The sequence below is a fragment of the Panthera onca genome, chromosome D2 (assembly GCF_046562875.1).
Source record: "Panthera onca isolate mPanOnc1 chromosome D2, mPanOnc1 haplotype 2, whole genome shotgun sequence".
NCBI lineage: Eukaryota > Metazoa > Chordata > Mammalia > Carnivora > Felidae > Panthera > Panthera onca.
In genome coordinates, this window is record NC_138349.1 from 71862325 (window position 1) to 71876627 (window position 14303).

Sequence of the window (14303 nt, forward strand, 5' to 3'; positions counted from 1 at the left end):
CCACCTGAACCCACCTGTGCTTGGTCACGCCCTTCCTCTGTCCACTTTTTCCCATCATGGGTGATGACCCTTCTTCTTTTTTATTTTTTTAATTTATTTAAAAAAATAAATTAAAATTGAGAGAGAGAGAGAGAAAGCACAGGTCAGGGAGGGGCAGAGAGAGAGGGAGTGAGAATCCAAGCAGGCGCCTCACTGTCAGCGCAGGCTCCAACGTGGGGCTCGAACCCACGAACTGTGAAATCATGACCTGAGCCGAAGTCGGACGCTTAACCGACGGAGCCACGTGGGCGCCCCTGTGATGACCCTTCCTTTAAAAGTATTGCTTATTTTGTTTATTTAGCTGCTTTAGCTCATGTTCGCTAGCTTAAATTCCCGCTGACAACCAAGAAGGAGGTGGGGGTTTCTGCACCTCCACCCCTCCTGGAGGAGTGGGTGTCCCTGGGATCCAGGGTCCTATCTGATCGGCTGGCCTCAGCAGAGGTAGGACATTCTCGGGCAGCTGCCTATCTGGCTACACACCGGCCATCCCTCCCCGCCTCCCTAAGACCCCGTCACACCTCACATTCTCACGGGCAGAGGGGCTGGCCGGCCAGGAGTAGAGTTTGTGCCCAACTTGGACACGGTCTATGACCCTGCCTCCAGTCCTCCAAATGTCCCTTGTTCAAGAACTCTGCTAGCACTTTGAATGTCAACATGTTGCTAAGAGAAACTTTCCCAATAACGGAGGCACCTCCTGAGCAGTCTTGGCCGTCTTTTAGGAAGTGTATGTGGGCAAGGAGACCCTGTGCACCATCGATGGTCTTCACTTCAACAGTACCTACAATGCCAGGGTCAAGGCTTTCAACTCCTCCGGCGTCGGGCCTTATAGTAAAACTGTAGTCCTGCAGACATCTGACGGTGAGCACTGGGGTGCTGGGGGAGGACCAGATTCAGCCACGGGTGGATGAGCTTCTAAAGGAGGATGGCAGGGGGTGAGGGGTGGGGGGAGACTATCAGCTGTGCAGGGCAGGGGAGTGAAGGGATGGAGGAAATTCGGCAGCAGCGAAATGTATGCGTCTCCTCCCAGCCCTGTCCCTGCGTCTCCTCCCAGCCCTGTCCCTCCCTTCTCACCACGGCCACTTGCCTACTTCTCCCTACTCATGAGCCACAAAAAAAAAAAAAAAAAGGCCATTTCTTCACCCCATTTGCTGGCGTGGGAAAGGAGACAAGGATGTGAGAGGCTCAGGGAGACCCAGGGACTGAGACTGCATACGACAGACCTGGAGAAAAGGCCACTTAGTCCCTGGGTTTGACCTTCCCCCCAGTGGGAAACTATCCCTCGAACACCTGGCACAAGAGCCCAGATCTGATGGCTCACATACCCAGCTGCGTCCTTTCAGGTTTCAGGCAAGAGGAGCACATCAGCATCAGTGGGATGTTGGTCATCTGTGTCCTTAGCAGGAAGCGATGATGTAAATAAAGAACATGTCCCAACAAGAGCCTGCCCTGCTAACCCGGGCATCCCAGGATGGTGTCAATCCTGTTTATTGTCATCGTGCATCCCAGCACATCCTGCGGTTGCCCTGAGGAAGATGTGACACGCCTGGCTTGTCTCCCCAGGACGCAGGGGAGAGAGGGCAGGGGCAGATGCTGTTGTCAAGGGCACGGCTGGGGATGCTTTTCTGAAGATCACCAGCTTTCTGCCCTTAGGTGCCCTCCGCCCTGCAGAACAGTAGTTCTTGCCCTGAGCACTGTGGTCACGATTCTAGAGTCAGGACCTCACTTCCCGCAGCCTGAGGATATCGGAGAACAGAAGGAGGACTGCGAAACAGGAGGATGGAGCGTGGGGACGTTGGTTATATCACTTCACCGCTCCGGGTCTCGGATCCCACACCCACAAAGTGGGGCAGGGATTACCTCCTTCCTCTTTAACTTACAACGGCGTAGGAAGCGTAACGGAAGGATGTCAGAAACCAAGACTCCATAGAATGCATTTAGATTTGGGGCTCCGGGGCTCAAATGTCTGCGTTCCTTGGCAAGGCTGGGTTCGTGGGACCGAGAGCTTAGATGAACAGAGATCGGGGAGTGCGTGTGTGTGTGTTCGCGTGTGTGCGCGTGTGTCCCTGTGTGTGCCTGGGAATCACACAGGGAAGAGCGTGTGTGATGCTGGATGCCAACTTGCTGGTAGCTGTGGGTGAGTGAGTCTGTCTCCGAGCCCAGGTCGGAGACTGCTAGCGAGTCCCATCCCTGCCTCTGCTTCCTTCCTTTCCAGTGGCCTGGTTCACCTTTGACCCCAACTCTGGGCACCGGGACATCATCTTATCCAATGACAACCAGACGGCCACCTGCAGCAGCTATGACGACCGGGTGGTGCTGGGCACAGCCGCGTTCTCCAAGGGCGTGCACTACTGGGAGCTGCACGTGGACCGGTACGACAACCACCCAGACCCCGCCTTCGGGGTGGCCAGGGCCAGCGTGGTCAAGGACATGATGCTGGGCAAGGACGACAAGGCCTGGGCCATGTACGTGGACAACAACCGCAGCTGGTTCATGCACTGCAACTCCCACACCAACAGGTGCGTTGCCAGTGGCGGGGGGGGGGGGGCAGTTGGGGAATGAGGCTCCTGTGGGGGACAGCATCCCTTCTGCTAGGCATCAGGAATGTGGGGGAGGCCTTTCAGCCACTTGGGTGTCCCATTTCCAGGGAGAAGTGAGCGTGTGCCCAAGGGACAGCATGCAACAGAGACTAGAGTGGCCCCAGGGCATGTGGCTTTACGTCACCGGGCCAGCCACACGACCAGGCCCTGCCAGGTTCCTCGGCTGCCACTCCCTTCCCACTTCTGCTCCGTTTCCCTTTAGACACTGTCAGCCAGGGGCACAGCCGGTGTCCTCGCGGCTGTGACCATGTCTCTACAGAGGGAGCAGGTGCCATTGCCCTGGCAGTGACCCCCCCCCCACCCCGCCCAGCCTTGTGTGGGCTTTGACCCAAGACAGTGCCCCCAAAAGGGCAGGCCTGGGAGTGGCAGGCACTATTGGGGTGCTCACTGCCGGGGACTCTGTCAAGGGCCCTGCCAGGGCTGCCTTACTCTGAGGCCGGCCCTGGGAGTGGTGTTACCAGGGCGGACACAGGAAGATGGGCCCTTTGGGGTCGCCCTGGGAAGATGTCCCTGACACCTGGGCTCCTTCAGGGACTTGTGGGCACCTTGATCTCTCTCCTCAGAGAAGGCAGTGCCCCCCCCCCCCATCATAGCTCAGTGCTTACTTTCTCCTCACCCAGGGATTCCGTGTTCACACCTGGCCTGTGTGTCCAGGGTGGGGGTGGGGGATGGAAAATCTTTTAAGGCCAGCACTGGCCAAGGAGCCCAGAAATAAAGAATGGTAGTCACCTGGAGCTGCCCTCTCCCCGCGCGATCTCCTTCCTGGCCTGCTCAGGGCCATCTCCCCAGGAGGAGCCAACCTCACGGGGCCCAGCTCTAGGCCAGGTCAGTGAGCCTGGAGGCTCTCAGTGTACTGGCCCCAGGAGTCCTGATCTGGGGCAGGGACTTGCCTGAGGGTCCCCAGGGAAGCAGACTGCACCTCTCCCACCTGCCATTTCTCTGGCAGTGACCTCTAGCTCTGGAGGCCTGCGGGAGGGTAGCACCTCGTCCCTCTGTCCCCTCTGCCTGGGCCCTGCAGGCTGACTGGGTGTTGCAGGCTTCCAGGGGCTGCGGGCTGACCCGGCACTGGATCTACCCACCCCCCCCCACCCCCCCCCCCACCCCCCGCCGCTATTCCCAAACCACAGAAGAGTGGAGTCTAGACCTACCAGCTCCATCTCTACCTGCTTAAACCAAATGGTGCCCAGATACACGGCTGGTGGGGGTAATAACGGAGCGTTATTGAGCTTACTTGGTGCCTGAGGCTGTAGGAAGCACCTGACTTCCATGATCTCCCTTAGTCCTCCGAAAAGTACTATTATGATTGGCATTTTACCGATTAGACCAAGGGCTTAGGTGAAACAAGCGTCCCAAGTCACAGGGCTACTTAGCGGCGCTGTCAGGAATTGGCTCAGAGTCCTCCGGTTCTGGGGGGGTGGGGGGCAAGGGAGCCCGGGTAGGGGGCTGCGGTGGGGAGCCCATGAACCTGGGGCAGCCAGCGCTTGGGTGGGAATCACGTGTTTGCGCCTCACGCCGGTCTCTACCGCCACCCGGCGGTCAGTGTCTGAATAGCACCAGGAGCCCGGTTGTAGCTCCCTTTTCCCACCTGCAGGATCCTGTCCTGGGGTCCTGACACCGCTCCCCACCCCCACCCCACGCCTTCCGCCCTGGGGAAATTTGACCTCCTGGGAAGTGCCTTTCCCGTCAGCGCACCGAGTTTTCCTCACGACTTTCCTGTGCTCTCTGCCAGGCCATCAGCCCCCCCGCTAATCAGCACCTGCCCCATCAGGAAAGGCTAAAAATGGTTTTCTCATCAGAGCGGAGCACCTGGGGTGGAGGATGAGACCTCAGCCCTCAGCCCTCAGCTAAGGGAAGGGAGTCTGATGGACCCTCTTCTTCCACGGACAGGAGGTGGATCAGCCAGGGAGCCTGGGGAGAGCATCTGAAGAGATGCTTCTCGCGGGCCAATATGAATTCCCACCACTGCCGAATGTGGGATCACAGACATTTATCAAGAGCTCCACAATTTAGTCTCAAGGCTCCACCGCTGGCACTCATGGGATGGCAACTCGGGACAGGGGACTTGATTCCAGATTCAGCATCTGTCCCCTGCCACGCATGGCTGTTCAAGAGTCCCTGGGATGTTTCGGAGAGCAGCTGAAGTCGAGTGGGCCTCGAGATAAAGGGTGCCAAGCTAGTTCTTTCCCTTGGAGGGCAAAGGAGCCTTCCCTACCCAGGCTCCAAGCTCCAGGTGTTCAGGTGGGACCCGCTCATCCACACCCTAACTCCCTGGGTGCCCAGGTCTCAGGGACTGCCAGGAAACCAGGGACTGAACAGGCCGATCCCTCCAGGGTAAGGAAACTTACACGAAGGGTAAGGTCTTCCTGTGTGGCCCTTAACTGGAGAGTGCATTTCAAGGCAAGTCTCACAGCCCAGAAGAACAGCTCCCTGCACCTCCATGAGGGCTGTGTTTTAGGTGAGGATATTCCTAGCATCTTCTGAACCACCACCTACATCCCAGGCTAGATGTGGTGGTGATGGGGCTTCCTGGGGCTTCTCTTCCCAGGACGGAAGGCGGTGTGTGCAAGGGGGCCACTGTCGGCGTGCTCCTGGACCTGAATAAGCACACTCTGACCTTCTTCATCAACGGGCAGCAGCAGGGCCCCACAGCCTTCAGCCATGTGGATGGGGTGTTCATGCCAGCCCTCAGCCTCAACCGCAACGTGCAGGTACCACTTACCCTTCTGGGCGGGAGCCCCTCTGGCTGTTCCTCTCGGGGTGCTGGGGCCTCCGAAGTGCACTTGGACGATGTGGGCTATAAAGAAGCTGACTGCTGCCCGCCCAGGCAGAGAGCCACCTACCAGCTCCCCTTGGGCATTCCCCGGGGACGGTCCTCTGTGGCATGATCAGTTCGTACTTGTTCGCTTGAGATAAGTGGAGGCGCTAAGCTGCCAGCTTGTGGAGCCACAGTGGGAGGGAGGGGGGAAAAGGGAATGGAGGGGGAGGCAGGTGGGGGTTCCATGTTCTGGGACGGGTGCGATGGAGGCATTCGTTAAGCCATCAGGAGGAAGTCAGTGCCCCCTGCCCAGCTTGAGCCGATGGCCAGGTATGCGCTGGGGCCTTTCAGGTATGGCTTTCCCCAGAGAGGAGAAGTACAGGGGGGCTGGGAGAGACCAGTCCCAGGGGCTTTGAGTCTCCTTCTGCCCCCTCTCACCCCTTCCTGCCCCCTCTGGCTCCCACCTGAAGCAGGCAGGAATGTTGTGCTTTTAGATCTCAGGGCTGGAGCCAGTCCTGGGGGGCTGGCGAGGGCTCGGGAGGCCCCAAGTGGACAGAGACAAAATGGGAGCTCAGTGAGGGGGCGAGGGTGGGAGAGAAATGTGGGGGCACTACCCTTAGCTTCTAGCAGAGCCCTCCTCCCTCTGGGAGTCCTGGCTGTGAATACTCACAGGCCTACATCAATCACTGATTGATTGATTTGTACCTGCATTCACTCACGAAAGGGCTTTGAGGCAGCCTGAAATATAACAGATGTAAGAAAGGAACAAAGGCCATGGGAAGAATGCAGAAACAAATATACAACCATGAGAACCGTTCACCTGCTGTAATGGAGCATCAGCCTTGCCGGGGCTCCTGCGACAAGGTGGGAAACCCAGGCCCAGACCGGCTCCTCAGGATGAACTCGGGGACATTATGTTAGTGAGACTGGGCGACAATAAACAGCATACCCCGCAGGACAGAGAGGCCCTCAGGCTGCTGCCTGTGGCGACCCCAGGGAACAGGGGGCCTCGCACGCGGCCGCTGGGCTGTCTGAGCACTCAGGATTCTCGTAGTGGCCTCCCCCATCCTCACTGACTGGGTCGTCTTTTCCAGGTCACCCTGCACACAGGATTGGAAGTACCAACAAACCTGGGGCGGCCAAAGCTGTCGGGCAACTAGCCTCCCGGCCCCAGCTGTTCACCGGCGTCTGGGAAAAGCCCCACCATCCCTCGCTGAGGTCGAAGGACCCGCGAGGGCAGGACGATCGCCTTGAGGGGTGCAGCCCAGCAGCCGCTCAGTATCTTAGAGACATGTTTTCTTTGGGGGGGTGAGAATAGGTCTGCAGGCCACGCTTGTTGAGGCAGCTGGTTAATAAGTGGCCACTGGTCGGTGGTGAAGCTGCGTGTGTGTTTCTCTCATTCCTCCTGGACATTACGAATGCTCACAGAAAAGGAACTTTCTCGAGGGAGGGAGAAGGCATCCGGGGTTTATGATTATGTTTCCTGCCATCTGTTTTCAAAGCTTGTCTTTTTTGCTGGTGGGGGGGCAAGAGGAGGGCCGACTTTGAGACTGGCATCCTGAGAGCAGAGGCGGGAAGGCACTTCCGGAATCCCACTCCCCAAGTGTTGATTGACCCTTTGCTGGGACACCTCTCTGTCCCGAGGCTGCAGGTTCACATCTCCTCCAGGAAAGGTTCTCCTTTTTGCTTTTTCGGTCCTGGAGTCTCCACAACATTATGCCCTTGCAGACCTAATCCAAGGTCAATAGAAAGGGGCATTAATCTTGACCTTCACCATTCCCACTGAACTATTGAGAACCTTTAAAATGGTTTCTTTTGGTCCTTCATTAATCATCTCTCTCTCTCTCTCTCTCACACACACACACACACACACGCACACACACGTCTGCGAAAATGCATTCACTCAGTTCTTCGTCCTTAAACACAAAAGAAAACAATGGAATTGGAGTGACCACATGAAGCGTGTCTGCTGGCCGGCAGCTGTCTTCTGGAACTGCAAGCTTGTCTGAGTTGCTCTCTTTCAGGCTTTGGTCCTCCCAGGGGGACCCTGGGGAAGCCTCTTAGAGTCTGCCTACCTTTTCTTCCAGACCTACCCTACTGTCATCATCAAAGTAGGAGACGGCCCCCATGGCAGTGGTGCCTCTGCCTTGGGATGGGCAGGTCCTCTAATGAAGGCAGGAAATAGCAATATCAGCATGTCCCTTACACCCCAGCCTCCCGGGGTGAGCCTGGCTCTGCCAGAGGCCCAGGCCGAGCCCCCTAGCAGGGCGCCCTCATGGGCCCAGGAGGTCCCCATAGAGTCATTTGCATCCCTCAGAAACAGAGCTCGCTTTCGGGGGTCTGAGCCCGGAGCCCGCCGCGGTCCTGTCCCCAGAGCACCTTCCTGTCCCCTCCTTCTCTTCCTCTTTGTCACCTGCCACCTCCATTTCCATCTGGTGGCGAACCTTTCTCCTTTTTAAAAAGAATATATTTTATCAAGCATTTTATTTTTGAGGTTGAGGAGTACCTTGTCCATTTGCTGGATTGGATTTTTATAAAACTTAGCCCATAAACCGGCAGCAACTGTGTTTACTCGGTTCTACCTGCTTGTGTAGACACTGCCCTTGTTTTCTGAGCGGCCAAGGCCAACGCTGTGTAGATCCTGCCCCCCTAGCAGCAAATCCTACAATCCTACCTCAGAGCCCGCGCACCCTCGGACCTCGAGGCTGCCTCGTCCCCGCCGTGTGGGCAGACGTGGCCGGCTAGGCCACCTGCCCGGCGTCTTCAGGAGCTGCTTGGTGCTGTTTCGGCCTCCGAGCTCGGGTCCTGGCAACCACCTGCGTGTGGAGCTGAGGTCTTGCCTCTTGGTTCTCCACCAGCGGCGTGGTTTCTCAGGCACCCGGAGGTCTTCCTCGTCCTGTCCCGGACCCCCGCCAGAGCCCCGAGGGGGATGCAGGCTCCTGCCTGTCCTCCCGCCTGCACCTGCCTCTCCGTTTCACTCCTTAGCCATAGCTCCGGGTGGACTCAGCTTGGAAGCTGGGGAAGCTTCCTGAAGATTGGAGGACACAGAGGAGCCACAGCCTTGCTGGGGCTGATGAAGCATGGCCGGCAGGTCCAGATGCATCGGCTTTGGGAAAAGACTGGCCAGCGTGCCGGGAGTGACACCAGGAGTGAGTGTGGCTGGGGAAGGTGGCAGTGGCTTCCTGTGGTGGGGGCTGGATGAAAGGCTGGGGAGCTTCCAGAATCCCCGAAGCTGGGCTCCCCAGGCGGCCCTGGCTCTGCCTCTCCGGAAAGGAGCTGCTGGAGTTCAGCTGGACTTGGTGACACCCTCGGGACAGCCAGCACTGGGGTCAGAGGGAAATGTGGAACAGGGAGAAGCAGCAGTCCCACAATGGCGGGGGCGGGGAGGGTCTCTTTAGGAAGAAAAAGGTAATTTTTCAGAGGGAAGCCGCCAGAACTTGACCCCTGCAGGGGTCAGCAGCTCCAGGAGGCCCCGTGAGTGTCCCCAGCAGGCACCTTTCCGGCTTTGCTCCTCCTCCAGGAACCCAGCAGCACCGTGTCAGGCTGTCCTGAAGCCACCTCTCCTGTCCTCAGCACAAAACACCTTTCAGGGACAAGAACGAACCTAGGAGAGAAGGCAGGTCTGTGCCACACTTGTTTTCAAGGGATCGGCCAAACAAAGAAGGAATCATCAACGGCTGTGGCCTGACTTACGTCACCCTCCCAGGAAGCCCCTGGGATTCGGAGCAGAGGCTACAGGTCGTGAATGTCTCATTGGCCATCGAATTCCCTGTCCCCTTACAATGTGGTGGCATTCTTGTACTTGGAATTGTATCAGAATGATGCTTTTGTTGGGCTTGCTGAGGAATCACTTGGTGTTTGTCTATCAAGCAGTTTCAGTGAGAAGAGAATTCAAAGTAACTTAAATGTCAGGTCCCAATGCATTGTAAATAATGCCTCCTTGACGTCGTTCCGCGGTTCGTGCTCTGCTCGTGAGCAAGTTTGCTCAAAGCATATGCCTTTCCTTTTAGAATGAATCCCTTTTAAGCGTCCACTGGCGACTCACCGCAAAGCACCCTAGCTCCTAATTCAAAGCAAAAGCTAAAACATTGCACACAGCCCTCTCTGCCCGGTCGGGGAAAATAATGATTCTAATCAAAGTGGACATCAGTAATCCTGACCCACAAAGTAACTGGCATAAAAACTATGTATACAGTTTTATATATAGCTCTGGGCTGAATCTTCAGCCCTCTGTGAACCCTGTGGTTGTGACAGCGCCCTCGGGCACCTCGTGGCCCACCGAGAGTGAGGAGGGTCATGCTTTCCAGAGTGAGCCTGGGCAGAACCGGAGTTCACCAGGGACGCTGGGAACAGGTTCGTGCTTCCTGCTCTGGGTGCCCGGGAAAGCCCAGCCTTGCGGTGCCCGTGCCCTCTGCCTACAGATTCTCAGGAAGGGATCACAACGCAGGTTCTACGTGTCCTTCTTCCGGGGACATTTGCATTTTAGCCTTAATTCTGGTTGCAAGTGAAAGGCTCGGTCCCCTGTGAAGGCATGTTTCAGCACAGACGAGCAGACAGTTGTCCTGTGGCCACCCACACGCGGTGAGATGGGGAGGATAGGGAGGGTAGGTAACACTCCGAGGTGGGGGGGGGGGGGGGCACTCAGCACAGGAGTGCCGGAAAACACTCTCACATCAGGCCATGGCTAATGCCAGGGTTCCTCAACCTCAGCACCCCCCGGGGTTCTCTTATTGTTGTGGGCTGGCCATGGCCTCCCCACACTAGATGCCGGTAGCACCCCCCCAAGTGAGGGGTGACGACCCAAAGCGTCTACAGGCATTGCCAGATGTCCCCTAGGGGACACCCTGGGTTGAGAACCACTAACGGTTTGTCATGTGTCCAAGCGTCGATATGCAGGGTGATGCTGGGGTATCCACTTCAGCGTTACCCGGAAAGCCTGTATCACAATGTGTGGCCTTCCTACCCAAGACCAGGATTGTCCTTCCATAGGCCTGCAGTGCTCTGCCAGCCGGGGCAGGTAGGGGGAAATGGAGGTGAGCCACCAACAGAGGCCAAGCTGTCAGGTCTCACTTTGTATTTACTGAAGATGCCCCCACCCGCCCCCCCCACTCCTAGAAGACACCCCCCATTCCTAGAAGGCAACACTTGTTACCAAATGTTTCCTTGGCCGCTTTGGCCTGGAGGCAACAGGAACTTAATGGATTTGTGGCCTATTATCTGGTTTTAAAAATCTAATCAGATCTCATTAGAAGATATTTAGGGTCTCTGCTGATTCTGGGAAATCTCTACTTTTGTTTTGCAAGTAAGCCAGTAAGCTGTTTTCAAGGATCACTTTCCTTGGCAGGTTCCTCCTTAAAGAGAAAGGGATCCTGGCGGCTTTCGCTTTAAATGGACTGTACGATAGGTAGGAGTAGGTGTGGGGTAGGATGTGTGGCTCAGGCACCGCATTCAGCCCTCAGACACTCGTGTCTTTGAGCCTGGCTTTGATATTGGTTCACACGTCTTAAATCTTTCTGTGCCTCGGTATCCCCACCGAGGGAATGCTTTTGAAAGAAAAGAATATAGTCTCTGATCTATTGAGTCTAGGCGAATGGTCCCCTTCAAAGAATCAAGCCTGTGTGGTGACCTTCCAGAATGTTCTCCCACCACAAGACAGTGTCTTCCATCCCAGCCTCTTGTGACCAGGAGCATGTATGTATTAGCACTGCTGCCTGGCCTTGAGGAGGGAAAATTGACATTTGAAATAGGCTTCACATGACCATGCAAAGCAACACCCCAGACGTTCCCATTCCCAGCGAGGCCTGTTTTAACGGTACTTTGGTGCAACGTGCTGTAAGCAGGCCACACGTCAGCATTGTCATTGTTAGTCCCAAAGGCATCTGTGTGCAGAAGCCCCCATAAAACGTAGAAAGAGGTTGACCTGCCTCTCTGTCTCCTGGGTCACCTTAAGTTCTAACATCTGAGGTGTCCCCCAACCCATGCTGTGTCTCCATTGTTTCCGAAGATCTCGGCAGGGGAGTGGCTTTGAGAACCAATGTCTAAGAGTAAGGCCAGAGGCACCTGACCCCGCAGCTGGGAGTCTGCACGGCCCTGGGACTCCACTCGCACTACCTGTTGGGGAGGGGGGTGGGGGGTGGTTCCCGGCTTTCCTTGTGAACGACGTTGGCTTCAGGCAGGAGTTGGGAGTCCAGACCCCACAGGGGAGTCTTGTCTGGAGGGCGCGGGCTGCCCAACCTAGTCCTGGGGAAGACCCCCGCAAGGTGGGCGCCAGTCACCAGGCCAGGCCCTCAGGCAGCCTCTGAGGAGACTCCAAACACAGACTTCAGATCCGGAAAAGCGGCCTCCAGTGGCTGTGGAAGCAGGAACACGGCGAGGGCCTGCAGACCTTTCCAGCTCGTCCCGCGCCCGGTGGCTGGGCGTCCCCAGCCTGACTTCCTCGGCACCAAGAGGAAGCGCGGAGTGAGCCAAGCAGAAGACGTTAAATGCATGATGTAGACGTGCTGCTTTCCCACTAACTTTGTCGTATTCAGCATGAGTGATTTGTTTCACGTTGGCAAAGGAATTTTAAAAGTAACAAGCTCTGTGTCCTTGTTTTGGCTGTCCACAGTTCTCGCATTTCCCTACCTTCCTTTACCCCCGCCCCCCCCCCCCCACCATCGCATCCACTTTCTGTCACAGTTGTCCGTATACGGTGGCAGCTCTCGGTCCCGTTGGTGTTCGTGTTCCACTGGAAACACGGGGGGAGGGGGGGAGGGGGGGGAAAGCAACTTTTTTCTAATTTTTGTATTGGTATCCACGAGCGTTTGTATTTTTTGAATTGCAAACACTGTGTTTTCTGGTCTTTGGGGGGTTGGTTAACTTTGTGTATTGCCTTCTGGAAAACCTGAGTTTTATCACAGTCTTGAGCAGATTTGAAATAAATTCTTCGGACACTGCCAACAACCGAAAGGCAGGGCCCGGTCTGGATTACTGCCCAGAAGCAGGGCGCGCCTCTTGCCACGCGGGCCCTGGGTGGCGGCGGGCGGCTGGGACAGGGGAGGCGGAAGGGAGGCCACCCCGTCTCTCCACCACAGGGCCTGCGCCTGTGAGATGCCATAGGGCTGTGCTGCGTGTGCCCACGAGATCTTGAAGCGGTTCCATGGCTCTGAGTAAGGTGCATCTCAGACAAGGGGGGCTTTATGAATTCATTCTCGCAAGAGGGGACAGGGCTAGACATTGGTAACAGTTAGCACATGGTTAAGGTACATTCGTGAATAAAACATTGGTCAGGGGTTACGAGAAACTGAGATTTGGGGGAGACCTCCTAATAACCTAGGAGCATCAGGGAGACCGACCGGCCCCTTCGACCACACCGTCTGAGCCCAGGTGCGTCCGACCTGAAACCTCTCAGCCTTCCTCAAACTGTGGTCCTCACAAACACCCATCTCAACACACCTCCCCCAGCAGCCCCTTCGGCCCGGCCTCACTGCCGGGTTAGCTGCTGGATCCCTGAATGGCTTACCTGGGGAGGGGCGGTTGCAGACTCCAAGATGAGGCAGCAGGGCATTTATGAGCAAGGGCTCTGCGGATCAACCCCCTTGGGAGCGAAGGAAGCAGGGCCGGCCAAGGGAGACATCGGGTTGGGACGCAGACCCAGCAAAGGCCTCTGCCGCTCTGAGTTGGGAGAGGGGCACTGGGTTCAATACTCCCGTCTCGATCCAGCACGGACGTGGGCCACCCTGGGAAGGAGGTGAGGTGATCCCTGAAGAGGGCCAACGGCTGAAGGCTGTGCCTTCAGCGCTCAGAACAGTAAGTTCTTCTACCCGAAAGAGGATCTGAGGGAGACATCCGGGCATCGACTCCCCCGCGCCACAGGTCTATACTGCTCCTTCAGAATTCCAGTGAGGGAAGCTTAGCCAAGGAAGGCCAGGGACGCTGGAGCTGGTCTTGGAGCTGCAAGGGACACTCGTGGTCAGCCTCCTCTCCTATTCATTCTAGACTACCCTCACTCTCACCTAGTGCCTCTGCTAATCGTGGTTGGGACCCTCATCCCTGGGGGTCTGAGCCACAGGTCACCAGGCCCTTCGCACCCAGGGTTGCTGCATTTGTCTACTTACCATCAAAATCAGGCCAAAGGACTATGAAGAGATGCCTGAGTCCCACCTGGGTGCAGAATTTTCCCTGCCCCACCGGGTGACGGCGGCCTCGTCTCCTCTCGATGGTCAAGGGTAGGTCACCCCTGCGAGGTGGTGGCTCTTCTTGCCTGGACAACTTTGGTTCAGTGGGACATGTGCCTGTTGTTTCTTCCTTTGGGAAGCAGGGTCTCCAGGTGTCCGGGGCCGAGAGTTGTAGGGACGGGAACCTCCAGGTCCCTAAGTGGGTCACTGGGAATAACGGTAGGCAGGGTGTCGTGTGGAACAACGGCTGAGCCACCAGACGTGTCGGGGACTGAAAGACACCCCTGCAAAGGGGAAATGGCGGTGTGATGACAGTAAGGAAACACGTACCCACCGCACGGAAGCCGTCTGTTCCCTCTGTGGCTGTTGGCAGAATCTTAGTCATAATCGTCTTTCTTTGGATGACTGGTTTTCATGGTGGCTTCTCTCGGCTGCTATCTTGCTAGAGGAAACTTCCATCGATAGGGAAATAAAGTGTGATCTTAAGCCTGCTCTCTAGCCCTTAAAGTACAGGTTTTTCTTAGTCCCTAAATATCTGAGGATTCCTGGAGCGCCCAGTGGTAACAAGACCACTCTTTAAGTATTTATTCAGTAAATTAAAAGGTGAAAGCAAAGCGAGGTGAGTAATTTAAACTCAGAACTTGCATGCTTCTCCCGAGTGGACTAGTCTGCAGTTCTGGTCCAGAGTCTGGCTAAGCGTTCAGCTGTCTGAGCTTCGAGGCCGGTGGAGGCGGGGGTGGGGTGGGACGGCCTCGG

The 14303-nt window shown here is 56.5% G+C and overlaps 1 protein-coding gene across 2 annotated transcripts in view; it reads left to right on the forward strand.

Moving 5' to 3' along the window:
• Positions 1–10008, forward strand: part of TRIM67 (tripartite motif containing 67) — a 57135-nt gene extending 47127 nt beyond the window's left edge. For both annotated transcript variants that reach the window (XM_060642804.3, XM_060642805.3), the window contains exons 7-10: positions 759–897; positions 2252–2555; positions 5182–5344; positions 6486–10008. In XM_060642804.3, the coding sequence (XP_060498787.1) occupies positions 759–897; positions 2252–2555; positions 5182–5344; positions 6486–6551 (672 nt within the window). In that variant the 3' untranslated portion in view covers positions 6552–10008. The remainder of the gene's footprint in view (positions 1–758; positions 898–2251; positions 2556–5181; positions 5345–6485) is intronic.
• Positions 10009–14303: the final 4295 nt, after the last annotated feature.